Genomic DNA, 20419 nt, shown 5'->3' with positions numbered 1-20419 from the left:
ACACCTGGATGGTGCCTTGACCAACCAATTGTCCAAAATGAGGAACATTGGTGTCTTTGCTTCCTGAGAATGGCTGCCTCTGGAGCTAAGCACTTCTTGAATATTCAGGGGCAGATTTGAGTCCAAAAGGGAGGACTGACTTGATAAGGGCTCCGGACTACTGTGAATCGAAAGAATTTCCTGTGAGATGGCTGGATGGGAATATCAAAATACGCGTAGGGAGGTCGCAGGTGGACATGTAATCTTCTGGGATCAAGAGCAGCAGACCATGCGGAATGACTTCTTCAGGTAGATGTTGAGACTTCGCAAGTCCAGTATAGGTCGCCATTGCCTGATCTTTTTGCGGATCAAAAAACAACGGGAACACCCTCCCTTGTTGTGAATCAGGAACTGGTTCTATTGCTCTCTTCTCCAACATTGCAAGAATTTTGAAACAGATGAGATGTTTTGGATCAGATAGTTGAGGTGGAGTGGGAGGTGGAATTTGAAGAAATTCTAGAGTATGGCCAATCCGAAGTAGAGAACCTGTTGGTCTGTAGTTACAGCCTATCAGTGATGAAGGTAAGCATATATTTTGTCCCCTAACTTTACTTGTGAGGAATGAGGAATAACCAGAGTGTGAAAGTGGTCACTGGTAACTAGCTGAATCCTTGGTCTTATGTACAGCTCTACTTCTCGCAGAAGACCAGTGGTAAGCCACTGGGGGTGGCTGACGATGGGCATATTGGGGACAATAGGGCTGAGATTAAGAGGAGTAAGTGCGGGTACCGATATTGCTAGTATACTCCCCTATAAAATGGATTGCCTCTCCCTCGTATGGGCATCTTACAAAACTGGAGCGTCCCCAAAGACTTAGCCATGTCAGTATCTTTCTTTATAGCTTGAAGCGCCTCATGTTCCAAGCGTCTCATGGACGTGTTTGCCGAACAAGGCTTCTCCGTCAAAAGGAAAGTTGAGAGGAAAATGCTACTTACCCAGTATGCATCCGTTCTTGGCATGTAGAGCTGCAGAATATCAAACTTTTGCATAGATCTCCATCTGGTGTAGGGCTCGGATGCTTGCACCTTGTTGTCTTGTAAGAAGTCTTTGTAGTCACAAGATAGGTGACTCCTCCCTTGGATGATAGTGCACATGGGCATCGACTTCATCCTTAGATTGTTTTTCGCCATGATGGGAAATTATTACGTTTGTAAGTAACAGAAAAGATGTCCATGTGAAAGTATCTAAGTAAGATAACACTGGAACAGATACAGGTCCCAGGGAGGCGGGTAGGCATATGATATTCTGCAGCTCTACATGCCAAGAAAAGATGCATACTAGTAAGTAGCATTTTCAGTTCGAGGCATATGAGCAGCAGAATTCATACTTTTGCATAGACTGTACAGCAGTGTCTCCCTTAGCGGTGGTCACCTGTATCTGTTGCAGTGGTTCTGAAAAGTGTCTTAAGAACAGCTTGGCCTACAGAAGCCTGTTGCTTTGCCTGCACATCTACACAATAGTGTTTGGTAAGGTGTGTGTAGTAGACCATGTGGCTGCCTTACAAATGTCTTCTAGGGGAATGTTCCTTAAGAATGCCATGGATGCCCCTAGTTTACATGTTGAGTGCGCTCTAGGGGGAATTGTTAATATGCGTTTTGCCTTTTGGTGGCATATTTGAATGCATTTAACTATCCACCTGGCAATCCCAGCTTTAGAGATGCGGTTTCCTTTATGCGGTGGAGAGAAGGCTACAAACAGTTGGTTTGTCTTTCTAAAAGGTTTAATCCGGTCAATGTAATAAAGTAGAGCTCTTTTTACGTCTAGTGTGTGAAGAGCTCTCTCTGCTACGGAATCTGGGTTTTGAAAGAACACTGGTAACTGTACAGATTGATCAAGATGAAAATCAGAGATCACTTTGGGACAGAATTTTGGATTGGTTCGAAGAACCACCTTGTTACGATGTATTTGTTAGAATGGTTCTTGTATGGTTAAAGCCTGGATCTCACGTACTCTTCTGAGAGAGGTGATTGCGACAAGGAAAGCTACTTTCCCTGTAAGGAACTGCAGTTCACATTTGTGTAAAGGTTCAAATGGAGGACCCATGAGCCTGGTAAGTACAATGTTTAGATTCCACACTGGAGAGGGTGGCAGTGTGGGAGGAATTATCCTTTTAAGGCCTTCCATAAAAGCTTTGATAGCAGGTACTCTGAACAATGACAAATGTTGCTGTTTTGCAGGTAGGTGGCAAGGGCAGCCAGATGTAATCTGATGGATGAGTAAACTAGATTACATGTTTGTAGATGCAGTAAATAGCAAATGATGTTCTGAATTGAAGCATCTAGCTGGTCAATTTTGTTGTGATTGCAGTAAACGACGAAAAGTTTCCATTTGGCTGCACAGCATGCTTTAGTAGTAGGGCGTCTGGCTTCTTTGATAATGTTCATATAGTCCAGTGGGAGGTTAAGGTAACCAAACTCTAGGACTTCAGGAGCCAGATTGTTAGATTGAGTTGTGCTGGTTCTGGGTGCCTTATCTCTCCATGGTTCTGCATTAGCAGTGTTGGGGAGAGATGTAATTTTTGATGTGGAACTACTGAGAGTTCGAGGAGTGTTGTGAACCATGGTTGCCGTGCCCATGAGGGAGCAACTAGGATGACTTTGAGAGACTGTTGCTTGAGCTTCCGTACTACTAGTGAAATGAGTGGGAGTGGCGGAAAAGCATATGCAAATCTGTCTGTCCAGTTCATCCATATCGCATTGCCCTTGGATAAAGGGTGTGGAAACCTGGCGGCAAAGGTTGGGCATTTTGCGTTTGCATGTGTGGCAAATAGATCTATTTCTGGGTGGCCCCATATGTGGAAAATGGTTGAAGAACTTGAGGATGAAGTTCCCATTCGTGGATCTGCTGTGTCTGATGACTAAGCAGATCCGCAATCTGATTGTGCACTCCTGGAAGATGTTCTGCCAGAAGATATATATTTTGTGGAATGGCCCATCCTCATACACTTTGTGCTAACTGAGACAGCTGCAACAAGTATGCTCCTCCTTGTTTTTGTATGTAATACATTGCTGTCATATTGTCCGTGTGGACTAGGAGAGTTTTGTTGAGAAGATGTGCTTAGAACGACTTTAACACTAGAAATATTACTAGTGATTCTAAGTGATTGAGGTGGATCAGTTTTTGTTGGGTAATTCACTTGCCCTGAATTGTATGGTTTAAGAGATGGGCTCACCAGCCGTTGAGTGATGCGTCCGCTGTTAGCACTATTTGTGGAATTGGTTCTTGGAACTGCTGCCCTCTGGAAAGGTTTTGTGTGTTCCACCATTGCAAAGAGCGATGTGTGCGGCTGTCCATCAACACCAGATCTGTAAGTTGCCCTTGAGCCGGATTCCACTGACGTGCTAAGCATTCTTGTAAGGGGCACATGTGAAGTCTTGTGTGAGGTGAAAATGCAAAAAGCCTATGAGCTGCATAAACACTTGAGTTGGAAGGGAGTGTTGTGGTTGAAATTTTGTGATGAGGGTTTGCATACTTGCTATCCTGGCTGAATTGGGGTATGCTAGAGCTTCAGAACTGTCTATGGTGGCCCCTAGATACTGATGTAGGTAGGAGGGCTGTAGATGTGACTTGGCGTGGTTGATTGTGAACCCCAAGTGATGTAGCAGTAGAATTGTTTGGTGAGTGTGATGAACACACTGACTGTGTGACTTGGCTTGGCCAGTCGTCCAGATATGGAAACACATGGATTTCCTGTCTTTGCAAGTGTGCAGCTACCACCGCAAGACACTTAGTGAAGACCATGGGTGCTGTGGTTACCCCGAATGGGAGAACCTTGAACTGATAATGTTGGCCGTCCACTGTGAATCTTAGATATTTCCTGTGAGCAGGGTGTATGGGAATATGCAAGTAGGCGTTCTTGAGATCTAATGTTGCAAGGAAGTTGCCTTGTTGAAGTAGTGGAAGGATTTGTTTAAGAGTGATCATATGAAAGTGATCTGACTGTATGTAGAAGTTGAGAGGTCTAAGGTCCAGTATTGGTCTGAGAGTACTGTCCTTTTTTGGGATTAGAAAATATAGGGAGTAAACTCTCGTCCCTTTGATGCTCTAGGGAAACTGGTTCTATTGCATGCTTTTGAAGCAGTGAGAGAACTTCATGTTTGAGGAGCGTTAGATGTTCCGTGGACATTGGAAGCTGTTTGGGCGGTATGCTGGGGGGGAGTTGCAGTAAGTTACAGACAGAGTAACCATACTGGATAATTTGTCTTACCCACTTGTCTGTAGTGATGGAATTCCTGTTGTGAGAGTCTCCCTCCGACCGGAGTGGAATGGTCTGGAGGGAGTGGAGAGAAGTCACGGTTTGTTAGTGGGGAAGGTTTAGGTATTGTTACCTCGGTCTCTCCCTTTGTTATTTCCCCTGTACCCACCTCTGGAAATATCCCTTGTTGGGGGATGTTTGTGTGGGACTTTTGTAGGAGGAAGAGGAAGCTGTATCTGTACTGATGTTTTTGGATGCACCCCTATAAAAGGAGCGACGAAAGAGCTTCGTGTAGACGGAGACTGTGATGCACCCATAGATTTTGCAGTTTGTGTCTTTTTTCATTTTCTCTAACGTTGTGTCTACAGCTGGGACAAAAAGTTGTTCCTGATTGAACAGCACATTGAGGATAGTAGTTTGCACTTCTTGTTTGAAGCCAGAAATGCCCAACCATGCAGTAACACACTGATTGATCTAGATGCAGGGTCTGCTGCATCGTGGGCACATTTAATGGATGCGTTTGTTATTTACTTGCCCTCCTGAATCAAATCATTGGCTTTGGCCTTGTATTGGTCAGGCAAATGCTGCATTAAGCCCTCAAGCTCGTCGTAGTGAGTATCGTATCTGGCAAGTAATGCTTGTGCATTATCTATCCTCCAGTGATTAGCTGCTTGGGAGGCAACTTGTTTGCCGGAAGCGTCTAGCAGTTTTGACTCTTTGTCTGGAGGTGGGGCATCACCAGAGGTTTGGGAGTTGGCCAGCTTCCTAGCATTGGTCACTACCAGGGAATCTAAGGGGAGTTGCCCTTTAATGCGGGTGGGATCATTAGGGGCGGGTTTTATTTATTATCAATCCGAGGATTGAGAATCCTGGTCCTGACAGGGTCTTTGAAGATGTCTGGAGCATGTTTAATGACACCTTTGAGCATGGGTAATGTTTGTACTGTCCTTTGTGACTGTGCAAAAGTGTCTACCAGGACGTCCTCCTCTGTGGGGTCTGAATGCATTTGCATGCCATGATATTGGGCAGCCCTATCAATGAGCTGACTAAAGCCAATGTTGTCATCTGGAGGAGATGGTCTGGTTGGGTATGCTTCTGGATCAGGAAGGTCTGAAGGATCTACAGGGTGACTGTGGTCATCCCATGTGTCGTGTGGTATGTCAGTGTCATCATTAGGATCATTGAAGGGGTCATTATTTCCACCACCACCCCCTAGGTCATCATCATCATCCTGTGGTGGTGGGGAGTATGGAGGAAGTATAGGAGACTTTGGAGGAGAGAAAGGCTCAGTAGGAAGAACAGGAGAAGAGGGTCTAAAATGGTGAAGTTGCACAGACTTTTTTCTTCACAGGCACCTCAGGAATGTGTGTGGTGTCGAATTTTCTTTTGTTCGAGGGGGTACTGATAATATGGCCTGTTTTAGGGTCCACAAGCAGTGTTTTCTGTTTCGGATCAATGGGATCTGGTAGAAACAGTTCCTCCCCGTTGGCGTGTGCTTTCTGCGCCAATTTTTTCGGTTCGGGACGTGGTTTAGGTTTGTCTGGAGCCTTTGAAGGGGTTTTTATGTCCTTCGGCTTTGGTGTCGAGTCCGAAATCTTTTTAGGATCTGAAGGTTTTTGAGGTGTCTTCGGTTCTGAGGCCTTTTGGTTTTTCGGTGCTAAAGTACTTGGCGCCGAGGCCTTTTTAGCGACAGCGGGATATGTTCCTGCTTTCGGTACTGACAGTGCTTTTGGGGCACCGATGAGCGGCCTGCTCGGTCCCGAGCCGCCGGAAGGCTTTACTTTTGTCTTCGGAGCCGGGCCTGGAGGCGGGGCTTCTGAAGTGTTCTTTCAGTCTTGACTAAGGCCCTCAGGCGAAGTTTTGACCGGAGCCTTCTTTTTGGGTGGGGTTGGGGCAGGGGCAGTTGTACTCACTCGTTGACCTGGAGTGAGGTGGTCATCGGCCCCTGATACGATATCGAGCTCCTCTGAATCCTCTGCCTCTGGGATGTCGGGCCTTCATTGAAGATATCTTCTGGCACCATGCTGATCGTTGTGCCATGACGTTTCGTCCAGCCCGGCGATCACGGATAGTTTTCTTGGATCGAAAAGAGGCGCAGGCCTGGCAATGTTTTTCTTCGTGTGCAGGCGAGAGACAAAGGTTGCAGACCTTGTGATGGTCGCTGTGTGGAAATTTAGCTCCACACTGGGGGCATTTTTAAAATGGAGCCTTTCCATTAGCCGTAGGCCAGAATGGCGTTGATAGGCCCAGCGGCCTGCGTCGACGGCCGGAACCGGGGATTCTTGAGTTATTGCGTCAAGGCACGCGAACAAAACAATACCGTAGATTTGTGATGTTTTGCATGTCGAAGAGGTCTGGAAATATGGTACTGAACCGGACCGCTGAAGTTACATCCGAACTCGATGGCGGAAAAAACAATCTAAGGGTGGTGTCGATGCACATGCACACTATCGTCCAAGGGAGGAGTCACTTATCTCGTGACTACAAAGACTTCTTCCAAGACAACAACAAGGTGCAAGCATCCGAGCCCAACACCAGATGGCGATCAATGCAAAAGTATGAATTCTGCAGCTCGTATGCCTCGAACATTTTGTTTTGGACCTCATGGGGGAGGAGATAGTTTAAGCCAGCCCTGGTGGTGTAAAACTGTTGAACCGCCAGCAGTATAAAGGCAATCATGGCAATGTCCATTGCACAGTCGAGGACTTCCGACAATGCGCACTCTCCTTCTTGGAGAATCCTTTTGGCCTTTGACTTACTCTTGTCGGGTAGCTGATCCAGGAAAGGGGCCAGACAGGACCACATCTGGCAGACATATCTGCCAAGAACTACGAGAGAATTTTCTGTCCTTACAGTAAGAGCCGACATGGAGGAGAACCTCTTCCCAACATTTGTCAAGGTGTCTGCCTTCTTTGTCTGGAGGTGTCGTTTTTTGGTACCAACTGGTTTTTTGACCTGTGTTGTGCTGCCTGATTGAGGACTGTATCAGGCTCCGATGACCAGTAAGACAAGCAGAAATATCTTCTGGAGCCTTGCACATTTTCTCCAGATGGGGGGAGGACCACAGTAACTGTGGCCACAGTATTCATGACCTTCAAGCCCTCCTCCCACATGTAACTTACGATGGGCACAGCTCTTACGGTTTTCCTGAAAGGCTCCTTAAAATCATAAAGGAAGCAGTCTGTTTGCGTGGAAGGCAAAGGTAAGTTGAAGCGCTTAGCTGCTCACACTAATAAGTAGTGGAACCCACCACTATCCACGGTTGGAGAGTCACAGAAATTGGAGAGGGAGATTATGGCGTGAAATTAGGTAATTGTCCCATTCTTGGTGTGGCTCCCGTATCTCTCCCTCCTCATGATCATCATCGGATGTCGCTGGATCCAGAAGCAAAGCAGCTTGTGTGAATGGTGAACAGAAGTAGGTAGCAAGAGTGTATTTTGCCATGTAGTACATTGAGGAATGGATGCCGGTGGAGGTGGTAGACTGGCCGGCTGGGGTAGCAGAAGATGGAGGGAAACGATTCCTATAGTCTGATAACAAATTGCATGTCAGTGAGCAGATGGCGGGCAAACCACCTCTTCCTGGCACTACTGCTGATACTGGTCCTGAGGGACATTGTAGCACTGATCCCCATACTCTTCCTGCTCATAATTATCATCTTGGCACTTTACGTACAGTTCTGATGGTCTGTGTGCATATTCATGAGGGGCCTTTGTCCTCATCATCATCAGAGACTTGTTCTTCCAGCAGCTGAGAGGGAAGCAATGGTGACACTTAACGAGGAGAGGTGGGTCAAGTACCTCTGTCTGTCCAGGTTTTTTTCCAGCTTTTTCCACAGACTGTGTCGGCGGGATGGGCCGTGGATGGAGGTGTGACCAACTATGGTGGTCGTCAATGGAGGAAACGTCGTTGAGGTCGAAGAAGCCTGTGGAAGCGGAATCATCAATGAATACTTTATATTAGCCAATGATGCTGACAGCAGTTTAGGCATAGACTGTTGAATTGGATGGCCCATTGATGAGGATGATTTTGTCAACTGTAAATCTCTCCCCGGCAGTCTGTCAGGCAGAGGAGCTGAAGAGGGTTTCTTAAATGAATGGCTCACCTGAGGAGGTGGTGTAGGTGGTTCAGATCTGTTGTTCTGAGGTCTACTTGATTCACCATGTCGCTCTTTTGTCTCCTTTTGTTCTTGGTGAGGAGATTTTGAAGGACTGCACCTGTAAGACCCTTGTGTGGTATTTTTGAGGCTTTATGAGGTCTCTCAAGGAAAGAGTGAGAGAGGAGAACTCTCCCTTTTATGAAATAGTTTGGAGGATGAAGATGACGCATGCTCACTGTCATCACTGGACACAGGTTCCTTCCTAGCCTTAAGCTTTTGCAGCCATAAGAGCAGACACCCCTCACGATCCTTTAAAGTTTTATTGGAGAAAGAGCGACATACCACGCATTCTTTTGCCTTAATGTGAGGATAAATGCAGTCTTTGTGAGGATCATCGGTGTGAAGGCGCTTCTTGGAACAGGTACCTCAGGCCCCGGATAAGGTTTTTCTTCAACTTTATGGACATGCTTGAGAAAAATCCCTAATGCTTACTCTAGATGAAGAGAGTAAAAGTGAGCCAGTATAAATTAGGCAGGAAGGAGACGTTTAAATACTAAAGAAAGCTTTGGAATGAAGATGTGCAGTACAACATCTGAGGGACTGGAGCTTCTCTCAGGAGTAATCAAGAGGGCTGGGCAACCCGATTGGTTCAAATCTAGGCTTGGTCTCTTTTTTTACAATGACTATGATATGTTATAAAAGTGAAGGGACTAGGACCTTTCTGGTCTATGTTTAGCTTTGCATTATTATTATAATGTACTGTGGGACTCCCATCTCGATGACAGGGAATGGTTCAAGCATGTGAGTCTATAAAAGTTCAAATACTGGAGTACCTATAGTTTTGCTGAAGCTGAATAGGGGTGGATAGAATGAATGTAATTCTAACATTCAACCAGGCCACAATTCAACAAATTAACTGGGGCTCCACTCTTTTGTTCACTGTTACAGGCCACGGCAAAGCAGGGGGAGGAGATGCATGCAGGCAAAGCATGGCATGTACGGCAGGTAGAAAATGTTTTAAGTTCTGATTATAGAGGGATGCAATGCAAAAGTAAAAGGTTAAATGATTTCTATTTGTATATTAGCACGGACAGGATATAGTTGTTATACAACATTTCAGATTTGATTCACTTCATCAAAGAATGACAAAATGCTAAAACAAAGATTGGCTAAGCCAACAGGTCTCGCCTTTAGGACCTACTGGCTTTGCCAGTGCTGTTAGAGAAGCTGCACAGCATTCCTCATACTGTCCACCATGGCTAAAGAATAAAAAAAATAAAAAAAGATTTAAAAGGTTTGTATGCAGCAGGACGCATCATTTTGTAGGGGTGTGTGCCATACATGGCCGCACAACAGGAGATAGCTGTTTTTTTTCATATTAGTTACTGATTCATGTTGGATAAGGAACTAAAAAGAAAAAATTTGAAAGCTTTGTTTTTTAATGCAGTTGAGGAAAGCAATAGGGGAAGTTGGAAGGAACAAGGGGAGCGGGTGGGAGAGGAAGCAAAACAGAGGGTGGAAGCAACACGGTGCAGGTGGGAGAAGAGCAAACTAGCATGAGAAAGCAATAGAGCTGGTGGCGAGAACTACACAGGCAAGAAAGAGGAAAACAGAGCACAGCAATGGGTGGAGAGAAATAAACGAGTGAAACAGGTGGACAACACATTTGCTCTGGTGGAGTGCTTAAACATAAAGAAAAAAGTAGTGCTTGGAAAGCGAGCAGCGGAATGACGCAAGTAATACGTCCATGCTGTAAGGGAGGGACAATCACAAGAGGAAGGAAAACAGTTACAAGCTGACACATAAGAAGCAAGCATATGTGAGTGACAGTAAAACCAACTAATGAAGCAATGGATGGGGGTGGGAGGTTGGGCTCTAAGCCCATTAAAGGCTCACAACACATCTTGCAATAGAAAGTGCAGGCACAATATAGTAGGCGAGACCTAAAAACAACAACCTCTGTTCAAATGCACAATGCCCTCTAGGTATTCAGGTGATGTTAAAGGTATTAAGGTGGAAAGGTTTTCGAACTGGATCAGCCAGGCTGTCAACTCTCTCCCTCAGTCCTCCTCGAGATGCCCCCCTCGGAGCATTCCCTCTCAGCCATGGTTTACCGAATCTCTTAAAGCATTGTAACTTGGTTGTAAAAAATTAGAGCGGAGATGGCGCCAGGAGTACTGCCCTCGCACTAAGGTGGCACTTCGCGCCGCCCAGAGGGAGTATTACGCAGCCATTAAAGAAGCTAAAGGCAACTTCTTTGCTGAAAGAATCTTTAAAGCCAAGAATAACAGCAAAGACATTTTTGCCATTGTTCGTAGCTTGTCACCCGCTGCTGAACTCTCCACCCCCTATCTCTTATTTATTTATTGCTAAAATCCAAAAGATACAAGACAGTCTATGGACCACCCCCTTAGCGCAACACTCTTCATTTATACCACCTGCCCCATGCACCACCGCACCCAACCAGCTCTTCTCACATTTTATCTCAGCAGGGGAGAGGGATGTTTTAGCCATCCTAAAATCATTAAAATTGGGTTCGCCTGCAGACCCCTGCCCTGCTAGGGTCCTGAGTGAGGTGGCGGAGATAGTTTCTCAGGAGGTTGTGGTGCTGGTTAATAGCTCATTGCAATCGGGAAGAGTGCCTCTGCAATGGAAACATGCCAAACTCCTCCCTCTCCTTAAGAAACCTTCAGCTGATTCTACTCTTCTGTCCAACTATCGCCCCATTTCCCTTCTTCCAGCATTAGCCAAGGTGTGTGAAAAAGTGGCCTTTAAACAACTGGAGAGATTTGTTGAATCCTCGGGAGCTCTTCACCCGGCGCAATCCGGGTTTAGGACATCTTTTAGCACGAGACAGCTCTAGTGGAGATCGCGGATGCTATTAGGGAGTGTCTGGACGCGGCCGGCAGGGCGGCTCTGATTTTGCTCGACCTCTCTGCCGCCTTCGATACGGTACCCCACCTCCAACTCCTCTCACGCCTGTCTGACATCAGTATTACAGGCACGGCTTGGGAATGGGTCAAATCCTTCCTGGACAACCGCTCCCAACAGTTGTGGATGCCCGCCTTTTCTTCATCGGATAGTAGAGTGGCCACCGGTGTCCCTCTCTTGTTCAATGTCTACCTTACACCCCTGATCTATCTGACAGAGAAGCTGGGTGCCAAAATTATGGCTTACGCCGATGACACCCAGCTTCTCTTCACATGGAAGGGTGATGATCTTCATACCGAGGTGGCCCACCGATGCTTGTCATCGGTATTCTCTTGGTTAGCTCACGCAAGCCTGAAGTGCAATGAAGAGAAATCTGAGGTGCTCCTCTATGGCCATTTCCCCCCTGCTTTTAGAGAGTCTCTCTGGCCTCCTGGGTTTCCGTGCCCCACGGGAGACTGTGGAGTAGCTAACAATCTGGGAATTTGGTTTGGGGGCGATTTAGGCTTTCGTGAACAGATCAAGAGACTGTCAGGGGTGTGCTTTGGCACACTCAAAGCCCTGAGGAGTTTCTCTTCCCTGCTGCCCCGCTCGGCTAGGGAGATGGTGGCCAGGGCGCTCATCTTGTCTCGCCTAGATTACGCCAACGCCCTTTACCTCGGCATCCCAGGGTACCTCCTGGGAAAGCTGCAGGTCATTCAGAATGCTGCAGTTAGGCTTTTATTTAACATCCCGAGGTGTATGAGCGCTCGCAAGCAGCTAAGCAACCTGCATTGGCTGCCTGTTGCTCAGCGAGTGCACTTTAAAGCTCTTACCATGACTCACAAGGCACTTCACGGCCTGGGTCCTGCCTATATCAGTTCCAGGTTTGCCTTTTACACTCCCAGTCGATCCCTCCGCTCTGGCTCGCAAAGACGGCTGGTGGTCCCCAGATTTCGGAGAGCGCGCCTTGGGGGCAGTCCTTTGCGGTCAAGGCTGCCACTCTGTGGAATGCTCTGCCGGATGATCTGCGGCACACTGTCCACCTTTAAAAAGCGTCTCAAAACTCATTTGTTTAAGCAATCCATCTAGCCCTTGCTGCCTCCTATGTTATTGTTCCCCCCGCGCCAGGACACTCCTGAGTAGCAGTGCGCGATATAAATTCCTTTATAACATAACCTTTATAACATAACATTACTCTAAAAGCAGAATGAAAGTGAACTCTTAATATCTTAACTCACCAATTTAGACATTTTTCCATAATCAATCCATCTTATTGTTGCAAAATTGGTCGACTCGGCACAGTTGAACCCATGGTTAAATCCTGCGTGGTAGCCATATGGGAATGTAATCATAAACTCGCCAGCTTCCTGAGTAACCTAAAGAGATTAAAATGGGCATGATTAAAATAGTCTCAATTTTCGAAGGACCATTAAAAATATTCTCACCTAGAAGCTTCAATTTTAATTTTATATTTTGCATTGTATTTTCTGCATTGTTTAGTTTCCCTTGCCTCCTTTATATCGATTTTACATCTTCCATTCTTACAAAATGTACTAATTAATGGAGCTGCCATCAGACCACATCGAATATGGCTTGAATGAAAACAGACACAAACAATATATATCTGCTAGAAGGGCAAAGGTCGGATATAAATATGGGTCTGATGAGCGATGATGCAAGAAATTTCATGAAAAATCTAAAATGTTACACATTTAACTACAGGAACCACCAATTTGAGTGAAGCCTCACAGACGAAAATAATTGCTCAAAAAATTCTTTATTCGGCATCCCGCCAGCAGGACCCACTTCAAGTTACAGTCCCAGTCTCTTCTGCCAGACGCGTTTCAGGATTCTACTCCTTTCTTCAGTGGCCTTAAAGCTGGTATGTGAAAGCGCTGCTTCGCGCACACCTGATAAATTAACAGTACCTGCCATGGTAGGCGTGGCCTCAGGGGCTTCTGGGTGCTGTAGTGCGCTGCCGTGACTCACAGTGGATGCGTTTTCACTGTCCAAAATAATCACAATGAATGGGTGTAGTTGTCTTGATGGGGACCTGCCCCGCTTTCTGGTTGTCGAAATGGCAATACAGTTCGAACCTCCTGTTTAGGCTCTCGCTGCTCTCTGTCCCGACTCCGGCAACACCCCTTGGTGTCACCGCGGGTCCGCTTGCACAGCGGCTGGCTTCACTTGACGACCGGGTCGGACGTCCACAAATCCAAAACTACAGGAACCACCAATTTGAGTGAAGAGGTAGGTATTGCATACGTATTTAATGGCAGCTGGTATGCAGTTAGAGGAGGCTTTTCCATCAATTAATAACAAAAGTCCAGCCGACATGTGTGGGCCCCTTCTGTTGGAGGTAACTTTTGTGATGATTTAAATAGCGGTTGGCCTCAGCCGCGTGAAGGAGCCCCGCTGTTTGTAGACAGCCCTGCAGTTTCGCCACTGTGCGTGACTATGTTTTGGGACAGGAGGAGCATAATGGTGGCATGAACAATGTTGTGCAGTAAGAGGGGACTGTACAATGACCCACATGGGTGTTTTCTGACTTTCATTTGCACAATGTAACTCACGGCAACTCACTCGAGTTTTATTTGACACTACAGATCCCAGAAGACCACTGGAGTGGCCACACCCATTTGGGTTTGGATCAAGTCATAACACCTGTTGGCTGTGGGTTCCTCGTTTTCAGTCCATGAGCCCAGGAAGAAGTGCACAGAGCACGAAACGCGTCGGCTGGACTTTTGTTATTAATTGATGGAAAAGCCTCCTTGAACTGCATACCAGCTGCCATTAAATACGTATGCAATACCTACCTACCTGTGTGGGCCCCTTCTGTTGGAGGTAACGTTTGTGAAATAAATATATATATATATATATATATATATATATATATATATACACACCATATATATATATATATATACCATATATATATATGCCACACACAAATACCTTCACACAAGGAAACCCAGGGACACAGATGGGAAGCCTTTAATCACCAAAAACAACCAGCATGATGCATTTCGGCCATTACGCCTTCTTCAGATGCTGCAATGTTTACAGGTATCTCCTCCTCCCTCCTATGTATTTGCCAGGGCTCTCCTATTAATTTTTTAATTAATTGTGGGTTTATATAGCGCTAGGAATCGACTCCTGGAGGAGTATCTCCACGCTTCGACCGCTGGGGAACCCGTCCTGGCTCACCCTGAGAGATGGTCCCTGATGGGTATCTCTAAGGTGCGACCAAGCATCCCCGGCGGTCTGGGGGGGCCGTTGTGAAGATGAGGCAAGCTGATGCCCAGAGTTGCCGAGTGTGGTTTCTGACTAGAGTAGGCACCGAGCCGAGAATTATCGAGTCCGCTGACCCTGGTCCACGACCCTGCCGCGTCGGGAATCGAACCTTGGTCCCGGGCCGTTCTCTGCTTACGGGTCTGCCGCCTCTAACCAGTGAGCCACACTTCTCCATATTGGTAGGAGCTCAGCCTATCCTGCCGCCTGGGAATGCTGTAGCATTATGAACAACTACAGCTCCCAACATGCACTGGAAACAGTCCTTGTGGCAGCTGGATACAGAACTTGTCACTGAGTTTTTGCCACGCATAGGAGGGGCCGTGTAGCGGCTGGTGACCCCGTTTTCAATGTCAGTGTACATGGCTCCCTTGTGACCCCAACGTCCAAAGCCCCAAACGACTGGAACACGGCTGGGCCGTGATGCGGGAGTGACTCAACCCGCCTCCCTGTAAAGTTACAGGCTGCCACTGACAGCGGCCACTTGCTCGGCCCGTTCCTTGAGGCGGTCCTGGGATTGTATCACAACCGTGATGAAAGACCAAGTTGCCAACGAAGATCCAGGACACTTGCTTGGACGGGTCCCTGTATCGCGCTGCTGGCAAGCGCGAAAATATGCCACACACGATCACCTTCACACAAGGAAACCCAGGGACACAGCGGGGTACAGTTGGGAAGCCTTTAATCACCAAAAACAACCAGCATGATGCATTTCGGCCATTACGCCTTCTTCAGATGCTGCAATGTTTACAGGTATCTCCTCCTCCCTCCTATGTAATTGCCAGGGCGCTCCTATTGGTAGGAGCTCAGCCTATCCTGCCGCCTGGGAATGCTGTAGCATTATGAATATATATATATGAATATATATATATGCAACAAAAAACGCCCAGAAGCATTGAAAGGGAACACGACGGCGCTTCTACCCTTGGGTTTTCTGCCTCGTTGCAGCACGCATTCCTGTTGCCTTGTAATTTCAAACCATGTCGACGCGTTTCGAGGCTTCCACACCTCTTCTTCATGGACTTGCAAAGATGACATTGACAGCGCACCTTTCTTTTATTTTCATTACTTTTATTAATGCAATCGCTCCCAGTGGGCGTTGACACACAATTGTCCGTTGGTGCATGCTGGGACATATAGTCCCTGAAGGTGAGTAAAAGTATTGCCTTTGTAGGTTCAATGTATCCTCAATTATTATGCTTTTGTACATCCTATAGTAGGTTTGGAAACAGTCATTGCGGGCTCTCAATTCATTTCGAAAACGCCGTGCTTAACAGTTTGGAAAAGTTCCATTACTCAGCCTTTCACCTTTGAAATGGTTCTCCTTTCCACGGCGAGGCAGCCGTGTTCAATTATTTGCAACAAAAAACACCCAGAAGCATTGAAAGGGAACACGAAGGCAAATTGAATATATATATATATATATACGTATGGGATTTCACAATTTGTAGACATGACTAGAGCCCGAATCGCAGAACGCAATTACACCAAACTTGGCAAAAAGGTAAGAAAGTGACCTTTCTGTAATCTGGTGTAAATCCATTCAGCAGTTTGAGAGTTATTAAAGAAAGAGACTGATAGATATCTAGGGACACAGATCCAAAGCCCAATTGTGGGGGGAGAAAAACACCTCACCTACTCATACACCATACCCCTTCCACGCACGCCAAAGGCCCTGAGCAGCATGGGATTGGGGCCACTGCCCACAGCCGAAGGAAGTTTGTGGTGGTGGTTGTATTAACGCACGGTAATTATATATTACTTTACAAAAAAACAGAAATTCACTGTAAAAAACAAAGGTTACAGGGACATTATAGTTAGGTTGACGTTTTACCCATCAGTTATAGTTATACTTAGCTATACTTATCTGTAGAAACTATAACTCGAGCCGTCAAGTAACTTTAGGCCACAAGTTATAGTTTCTTAACATCAGTATAACTATAACTGCAGAATTGTTATGGTTTTGTGTGAGTAAACTATCAACCTAATTAAAATGTCCCTGTAACCTTTAGTTTTTTCAGTGAATATATATATATTTCTATATTAAGAGTGGCCGAACGCTTGAGCGCTTTTCAGTGTCCCCAACAATATAAGGTGGAAGTACCACAAATACAAATGCCATTCCACTTGACTTTCCAAGTTGCTATTAGCCAATAAATGAACATGGATTGGCCATGGCTAAGTTTTTATTCATCACTTTTATCATGTATTTTCTGTTAACCCAAAGATACATTTTTCATTTTTATGCCACCAATTGTGGCTGCCACCTGTACCTGCTAGAAGCTTTCTCTCTTCTATGCCACATTCTGGAACTTAGAAGCCCCCAGTTTCCACTACAATACAAAAAAGCAAACAGTGAAGATGATGTAAGAAATGCATATTTTTATTGTCATTAGAACAAGGGCTGCTTGCTGTGATAGACCCCATTTTTTCTAACTTGACCGATATTTGCCTTCCCTCAGCCCTCCCTTTCTGCTGGTCTGACCATTGCGGTTTCATTTGGGATAAAAGTTGCTTCCGGACCAACGGTAGCCTCGATGGGAACAAAGTTTAAAGCTACAAATTGGGGAAAGCTTGATAATGGAGCTTTAAACAATCTGTTATCCAACAGCATACCGGCAATTAAAAAAATGCCAATTGCAGATCTTGGAGCCATTCAAAACTGGATTTTAAAATCTTTTGATATCTGTCTCCCTCTTTCCAACAAGTGGTTTAATAATCACTGTACCCCTGCCCCCTGGTTCAATGAGAGGCTAAAAAATGAAAAAGCAAAATGCAAAATCTTGGAAAGACAATGGAGGAAAAGTTACGCACCGGACGCCAAATTGGCCTATAAAAAGTCCATAAGGGATTATCACTCTCTTTGTAAAACAGCCCGAGCAGAATAAGTTTCCTCTAGCTCAGAACTGCTCCAAGACCTTATTCAAGGTGGTCAAAGAACCATCTGGATCAGAAAGTCAGACAACGCCTCTTATCCTCAATGAAACACAATGTGAGGATCTTGCTAACTTTTTTGTGAGCAAAGTTCAAAAAATATATTCTGCACTGGCTGGTGACAATCTGAACAACATCTCGCAGCCGGTCAATACCTCTCCAAATGCAGTTACTGATAAATCGCATAAGAACTGTAAGAATATTAAATCCATTAACAAACTTGAAACTTAGTCTCTCCTCGATACAAGCTCTTTAATCAGCTCTTGGCCAGCTTAAAATCTGGCTCCCCAGGTGATCTACTCCCTATCTCTGTGCTGAAGCAACTTGAATCTCCTTCGCTTATGCTAATTATGGAGCTTCTTAATGCCTCCTTACAGGAGGGATTACTCCCGCCTGAAAGGAAACACGCCATGGTCCTCCTGCTTTTAAAGAAGGCTAATGCTGACCCTTCTCAGCCTTCCAATTTTCGACCAATCTTACTGCTTCCGGCATTTCCCAAAATTCTGGAAAAACATAAATTCCCAGCTATCCTCCTTTGTTGAGACCCAGAACTTTCTACATCCTTCACAATCAGGTTTTAGAGCAGGGCTTTTGACTGAAACAGCTTTATTAGGAGTCACTGAAATGCTTTGACACAGTCTGGACACTGGTGGCACAGAGGCCCTCATTTTACTTGACCTGACCGCTGCATTCGACACAGTGTCACACACCGTGTTGCTGAAAGCTTTGAAATCAAAGGGCATTGAGGGCCTAGCACTCCAATGGCTTGACTCCTTTCTTATCAACCACACGTTTCAGGTTTTTTCTTCCACGGCAGCTCTAAAAAGCACTTATCTCTGTACGCCCCAGGGATCTATACTGAGTCCTCTGCTGTTTAACCCCTTCTACGCTCATGACGAGCTCAGCTCGTCATGAGGTACGCCTGTCGTACGCTCATGACGAGCTGAGCTCGTCATGAACCGCGGGTTTTGCGAATCTTTAGCGCACAGCGGGAAAACGCTTAGCGCGGATGGTGTTAATGTTTATGTTCGCCCACTGGCAGATATTGCTGAAAAGGCAGGGCTGTCCCTATTTTCCTATGGTGATGATTTTTTCCCTCTCTGCAGCAAAGGAATCTGAATCATCTACTCTTCAGTCTGGTTTGAGGAAAATTGTGTCTTAGATGCAGGTTAATTTACCCAAACTAAACAGAGAAAAAAACTGAAGTTTTGATCTTAGGGAAACATCAAGATCTTTGGGGTCCCCAGCATTGGCTTGTGGAAACGGGTATTCTTCCCTAGCCTGCTTAACAAGTCCGTAACCTAGGCTTTATCACTGATGATCAGCTATCAATGAAACATCAAGCCGTGAAGGTGGCCTCAATCTGCTTTACCATCCTCAAATGGTTAAAGAAGATTCTGTGGATGTTGCCATTCCCTACCCAGAGACCAGTAGTCCAGACCCTTGTTACATCTAGGTTGGATTACGGCATCATCTTATATCTGGGCTCTAATAAACTAACAAAGATGTGATACAAAGTTTGCAGGTGGTGGAAAATGCGACTGCCAGACTGCTTTGCCAGGTCCCTAAGACTGACCCTATTTTAGGCTTTCTTCGCAACCTTCACGGGCTTAAGGTGGAGAATCACATTAAATTCAAAACCTTGAGCTACAGGTTTAAAATCAAAACTAGTTTAGCCCCGCAATACCTGCAATCTTTAGTTCAACCCTATTTACCTTCACGCACCCTTCGCTCTACCACCCAGCTTAAATTAATTGTTCCTAGAATCAGACTATGGTTCGCAACCCATATCGTCAAGATAGCCCTTGTCCCAACACAAATCAGGGGAGTAATAAAACTCAACCCCTTTCTATATTAGATAGTGTTTTGAATTTCCTTTTTATAAGTGTCAAAATTGTAAGGGATTCTTTCATCTATCTGGTCGACGCGTTTCAGCCAGTTTCTTCTGGGCCTCATCAGAACTAGGGGCACAAAGGAAACCTCTGCGACTCGCCGATAGTGCTACATCACTCGAGACACAATAAGCAGCACCGGTAATGCAGGACTACTCTATAGGGAGAAGCGTGGCTCAGTGGTTAGAGGCGGCAGACCCGGAAGCTGAGATCGGCCGTGGACCAGGGTTTGATTCCCCGCCTTGGCGGGACTCGGGCTCAAAAATTCCACGGACTCGACAATTCTCGCTCCGGTGCCTACTCGACTCACGGGGTCACACTCTGCGACTCTGGGCAATAGCTTGCTTAATCTCCACTACGGCCCCTCGCGGCGGGATGCCTGACTTTCACCTTGTGGATACCCTGCCGGGGTATCTCACAGGGGAATACCAGGACGGGTTCCCTAAGCAAGCGCCTTGATGCCTTCGGGTGATACGCGCGCTATATAAGTCGCAATACATTTACATTTAGGGAGGACATCTTCGTATGAGCAGTAATCAAACAGGCGCTCATTCACTGGTCCGAGGCAGAAGGTGCTTAGTGCAGCTCACTCAGCATCCTATTTTCACTTCGGGGAACTGAATTAAAAACTTGCGGGTCCTCTCTGTCCAAATGGTTTAGGCGCCAAAGATAGCACCAACGCAGATACAAGGAAAAATCTACCACAGAATGCTGGGACAAAGAGGACAGGGCAAATTCAGCATGAAACGCAAGATAACTCCGTGAGAGCTGACTGTATGGTGTAGCAAGTCAGTCAAAGTGTGAATCAGTGAGATGGAAAGTGACTACAGGGCGAAATTTGCCTAGATTGCTTGTGTTCTGGTTGGTTCAAGGAGGTTCTAACCTTGCAGCTCGGACTGGCTATTCCTACTGGAGCAGAGTAAAGACTGATTTGCATTTGGTTGGGCCCGAACTGAGGAGGCATGGAAGGCAAAAGAACGATGGGTTAGAAGGCTACCCGAGCGATTGCCAGTGGTTATATTTATTGCAAACATTCCTCCCATCATCTCTTTGTGTGTT

At 46.0% G+C, this 20419-nt stretch overlaps 1 protein-coding gene across 3 annotated transcripts in view; it reads right to left on the bottom strand.

The window, feature by feature from the left end:
* LOC144818446 (lysine-specific demethylase 4C-like) overlaps nt 1-20419 on the bottom strand; it is a 1795190-nt gene that overhangs the window by 1144819 nt on the left and 629952 nt on the right. For all 3 annotated transcript variants that reach the window (XM_078675868.1, XM_078675869.1, XM_078675870.1), the window contains exon 8: nt 12482-12619. In XM_078675868.1, coding sequence (XP_078531994.1) covers nt 12482-12619 — 138 coding nt within the window. The remainder of the gene's footprint in view (nt 1-12481; nt 12620-20419) is intronic.

Source organism: Lissotriton helveticus, chromosome 2_1 (genome assembly GCF_964261635.1).
Source record: "Lissotriton helveticus chromosome 2_1, aLisHel1.1, whole genome shotgun sequence".
NCBI classification, from domain to species: Eukaryota; Metazoa; Chordata; class Amphibia; order Caudata; family Salamandridae; genus Lissotriton; species Lissotriton helveticus.
Note: the sequence above shows the minus strand (reverse complement) of the source record. Positions and strands in the feature narration are given on the sequence as shown.